This window comes from Gastrolobium bilobum, unplaced genomic scaffold (assembly GCF_033153095.1).
Source record: "Gastrolobium bilobum isolate Gb01-03AN ecotype WA unplaced genomic scaffold, APGP_CSIRO_Gbil_v1 utg92244, whole genome shotgun sequence".
NCBI lineage: Eukaryota > Viridiplantae > Streptophyta > Magnoliopsida > Fabales > Fabaceae > Gastrolobium > Gastrolobium bilobum.
The window spans coordinates 40,520-45,263 of NW_026898742.1; the positions used below are offsets into that span (position 1 = coordinate 40,520).

At 32.9% G+C, this 4,744-nt stretch overlaps 1 protein-coding gene across 1 annotated transcript; it reads right to left on the minus strand.

Moving 5' to 3' along the window:
- Positions 1 to 1,259: 1,259 nt before the first annotated feature.
- LOC133283777 (uncharacterized) lies at positions 1,260 to 4,118 on the minus strand. Its single transcript, XM_061480689.1, has 8 exons — positions 3,745 to 4,118; positions 3,260 to 3,293; positions 2,918 to 3,148; positions 2,642 to 2,731; positions 2,471 to 2,536; positions 2,291 to 2,382; positions 2,144 to 2,191; positions 1,260 to 1,377 (listed from the first exon to the last, which is right to left on the minus strand). Exons 1-8 carry the CDS (start codon positions 4,116 to 4,118, stop codon positions 1,260 to 1,262), a joined length of 1,053 nt encoding a protein of 350 aa, XP_061336673.1.
- Positions 4,119 to 4,744: the final 626 nt, after the last annotated feature.

Sequence of the window (4,744 nt, forward strand, 5' to 3'; positions counted from 1 at the left end):
AAGAGCTTTTAAAAAAAAAATTCAGGGGCTCTGCCCTGAACCCCATCACTAAATGTGCAAACATAAATAAAAGTTTTTAGGTCTGTCACTGAACTAATCCAAGAATCAAAGCCCAAAACCATGATAGTAATCAAGGCGAGCATGAGAGTAGGATGTTGCTATTTTACTATATAAAACAAGGGATTTGCATTTGTCATTTATCATGACACAACAAACTTTTTTACACACACAACATTTTGTGGGGCTCACACTTTTTGAAGAAAAAAGAAAAAAAGAAAATTACGGGCACGCAAAACAAATCTCTATAACAGTACACAATCACTCGTCCTACAACATAACTCTTATAAAACCCATAAAACAATCATCTCCCCGTAACTCGTGATCCTGTGATTAGATATAATAATTATCTCATCTAAAAATTCAAATAGTTAACTGAAGGTCTATCAATGATTTTATATTATATCTTTCTAAATTATAGAATTAATTTTTTAGCACACCTAACCGCAATTCTGTTATGAATGTTTCAATTGCCTTTATTTTTATTTTTTTTTCATTACAAAGTGTGAGTAACGGAATGAAAAAAGGATAAGAAAATTGCAGTACAAACTGCCCGATGAAAGGCACGAATGTAGTTAGTTGTATTGAAGTCATGCAGGGTAGGGACGGTATATTTCGGTCGGTGACATCTCTTTATTAATATTTGAAATATTGTACCTTAATTTTCTTCCTGAATTTTCCTCTAACTTGTCAGACTAAGCAATATAATTATTAGGACAGGTTAAAAAAATTATAATTTATTCTTGATTTTTTAAAATAAAAACACATTTTTGCATAATATATGATTCTCAAGTTGTCACATATTAAGCTATTAAATTAATCTAGTGATGAGGAATTTGAGTAGTTTATATTAAGTTATGTATTCAATTCCCGGATAAAAAAAAAGTTGTCACATATTATTATCAATAATTTTATTCAAAGTGAGTTTAAGCACTCCAGATTCCAAGCATCAACAGAAAGTTAATAAAAGTAAAAAGATGATTGGCTTGTTAGCAGAAAGCAAGAATCAAATTCTCGTTGCTTTTACAAATGCTAATCTTCCGGGAAAACCAAAAGGATATATTTTGCTATATATATTTGTTCAGTACGTGCATCCATATTGCTAAATAGTATTCTCTAATTCATTTTCTTTCTTCTATTCAAGGTAAAGGTAATATTCTACAGAAAATTGAGGCTAGTTTAGTTTAGTCCCTAAGCCAAAATCATCTAACACATTGGTATGAGTCGGGGTACCGCGTTGACAAGACAAAATGTTTTAGCTTCATTAACAAAGCGAAAATACCATAGCACGGAATTTGCAGCAAGGCCACCGCCAGGTACCTAGAAATCAATTACAAGCCATACAAAACGGATCAGCAAATCAACTCAATTAGATAAAGAGTTTTATAAGACTCGTGTCGTAGGAAAAGTGATTGTGTAATATTATAGAAATTCGTTTTGTGTGCCGTAATTTTCTTTTTTTCTTTTCTTTTTTCAAAAAGTGTGGGTCCCACAAAATGTTATGTGTGTAGAAAAGTTTGTTGTGTCATGTTAAATGACAAATGCAAATCCCTTAGATAAATGTTAGAAAAATATGATATAAAAAAGATTATTCACGTGTCTTCACATAATAGTTAAATTTTTGGCCGAAGTGGTCATGATTTTGATATTTACTTTGAATAACCAATTCAATCTAAAATTTTAAGTTGTTGAACGAAGGTCTTTTTAATGATTTATATTATTCTCTTACACACTCTCACGCAATAGCCTTTTAGACTTGAAGTGTGGATATTACACATATTCAATTTTTGATTTACCTTGTGGTTATTTTAATTCCACTAGAAAGTGAGGACGGTAAAGATCTAACTCGTGATCTTGTGGTTACTGAAGCTCTGATACCATATAAAAATTTAATTCAACTCAAAATCTAAAGACAAAATCTTAAGACGTAGGTAAAGGAGTTTTTTAATAATTTATATTATTATGTATCAAAAGGCATGTTAAAGGAATATAAGGCAAAAAAATTTATACTGGGCATGAGAGAATAAGAGCTATTTCCAATGGACCAATTTTGCAGAATATAATGGGAAAGAAATAAAATTTATACCATAATGGAGCATAAGGGGATGACAAGTCAAGAAATGGATATGGCCACCTAGACAAAAAAAAAAAAAAAAAAAAAAACTTATATTAGACAATAATGTGTAAGGTGTTCTCACAATAATTGATCCAAACTGAAAACCAGGACTTATACCAGAGATTAATGCAAGCATGAAGAATCCACTGGAAAATCACATATGTAGCTGTCCACAGACAAAAGTATCCTATTCGAAACCAAGGGAACCGCTGAAGTGGGAAAAGTAAGGTTAAGGAATTTTCAGATACATAAGCATTGGAAATTGACAATTAAATTGAATCAAATGAAGGAACTCACCAGGCAATTTAAAGCAGCATCGCCTATAAGGAAAACAGCATTGATTGTGTGCATATTTACTACCAACTGCCACAATAGAATATAACATATGGTTTAATTTGAAGTCTCCTTTTCTTTGGTAAGAGCAGTAATAGACAGCTATGTACTCTAACGTGATAAAATGATACTTACAAAGTTTAGGTTGTAATCTTTGATGGTTAGAAATGGAACAATTATGAACCAAAATACACAATCAGTGAGCATCACAGCACCTGCATTAATCTATTCACAAGTGAAGAAACAAAAATCAATCATGTTGGGTTGAAATTCTTCATAATAAGTAAAAATTAAAATAAGAGTGCATGGTACTATGAATTGAACTCATCACAGTTATAACTCTTTATGTTTGAAGATTGCAGAGAAAGAAATCATCCTTGTAGTTCAACCAATGATCTATGAAAAGTGTACCTGGAATATTATTTGAAAAATATAACCCCAAGTGCTTGCATGTTGGCGAACAAGATCTTCTTCTGGGGCTCCCAAACTTTTCTCTTGGTCGCATGCATTAGAACTTTGTGGAAGTGCTGGAGCATCATCATACGTTCCTTGCTCTGTATCTCCATCCACATTATCAACCTTATCCCCAGTTGCTTTCTTATGATGTTGGTAACATCCATACATGGAGAGCAAAGATCCAAGCTGCAACATCAAGCACACAAGGACAAGTGTATTTAAGAGATTACATGCTAGATGGTAGACATGAGCAACATAACTACAGAAAAATATGAAATTATGTACTTCAATACTTACCCCAAAATAAACGGTTATTGAAGTAAAAGTCCACCTGTTTCAAAAACCATGCAAAAAAAATAATAATCAAATGCCAAAAAAGGAGCTAGCAATATGCTTAATTAATACTGTAAGAGTTGAAATAGGCTTCTGGCTATAAATGGTAGTTGCTTAAATTGGCATTCTAAATCAGGAAAGGAAATTACTTTTTTAGATGGAGTGTTTAAGTACACTCCTAACTAACTAAACTCACAAGTGATTGATCACAAATATTATAAAGGCTTAACTCCAAGAGCAGAGACAGAATAATTGCAATGACACCCATGTAGCAAAACTTACTGAGATTAACACTGTTTAAAACATAATATGCTTCCAAATTTGTGATTATGTAACCCATCTTTGTTTTTATGTGCAAGAGTCTTAAATATTCAGAGGCCAAATTCATAACGACCTCTCTAATAGCATCCAAAATTTGAGATAACATTCAATAAGGAATGAGAACTTACTGAGTGTAATAGTAGAAAATGCTTCCTCCATCAACAACAGCATTGATAATGAGAAGAACCAAAAGCACAATAAATGCAACAACTCTAAAAGCCAAAAGCCAGGCAGGGTGAATTCCTTTTAAACAAGGCCTCCAAGTTTCATCCTCATACAAAGTTGCTGAAGTTTCTTGTTGGGTTTCCCTGCTGCTACCATTTCTTGTTTGGTTTCTTAAACGTTCATACTTCCATATAAGCAATGATGAGAAGATTATTGAAACCAGAACCCAAATGCCACAAAGCAAAACTCTCCAGTTCAGCCAGTAACTCTGGTTGTTTGTCTTAGCTGTCATCATGGGTTGCCAAGAGCCTTTGAGAGAGCCTGTTAGAAAACTCATGGAGTTACTTTACTTACTTCTTATACTTTTTCAGATTCCTCACAGTGAAAATGGTAAGGTGGGGATGGTCTTGTTTCCACTTTTTCAAATTATTACAAGGTGGAAAAGAGAATTTGGAAAAGAAAAAAAAAAACCACTGTTAAAGAATGAATGAACAAATTGAAGTAAATATCAAAACAAATTGAATGCTTCCTATTATTGATCTCTCGGAAACCAAGAACCCAGAAAGGAAAGATAGAAACAGTGAAATGGGTCTAATCAAATCGATGTTTTATGCTCCTCATGCTACGATTTCCGAAAAGAAGAAAGAGCTCATAAAGGACTCTGAACTGAACCACCAGAATTGGAGAGAGCCACTGTATGCAATTAAAACTAACACAAGAGGACCTCAATAGTTTTTCACGCATATTAAAATAAGATTAGGTAAGAAAATTTTGGGCCACCAAGAACCAAAAAGTTCGAAGCCTTGACCCATTTTGACCCCTTTAATTGTTTTGATTTTTGTAGAGATTCCAAACTTAGATGGAGTTTTGCATAGGAAGCTAGATACACTGACAATTCTAATGGTACATTATAAAAGAAAAAAAAAGGGGTAGATAAACTCTTGGGCAAGAAAAAGGTTGAAA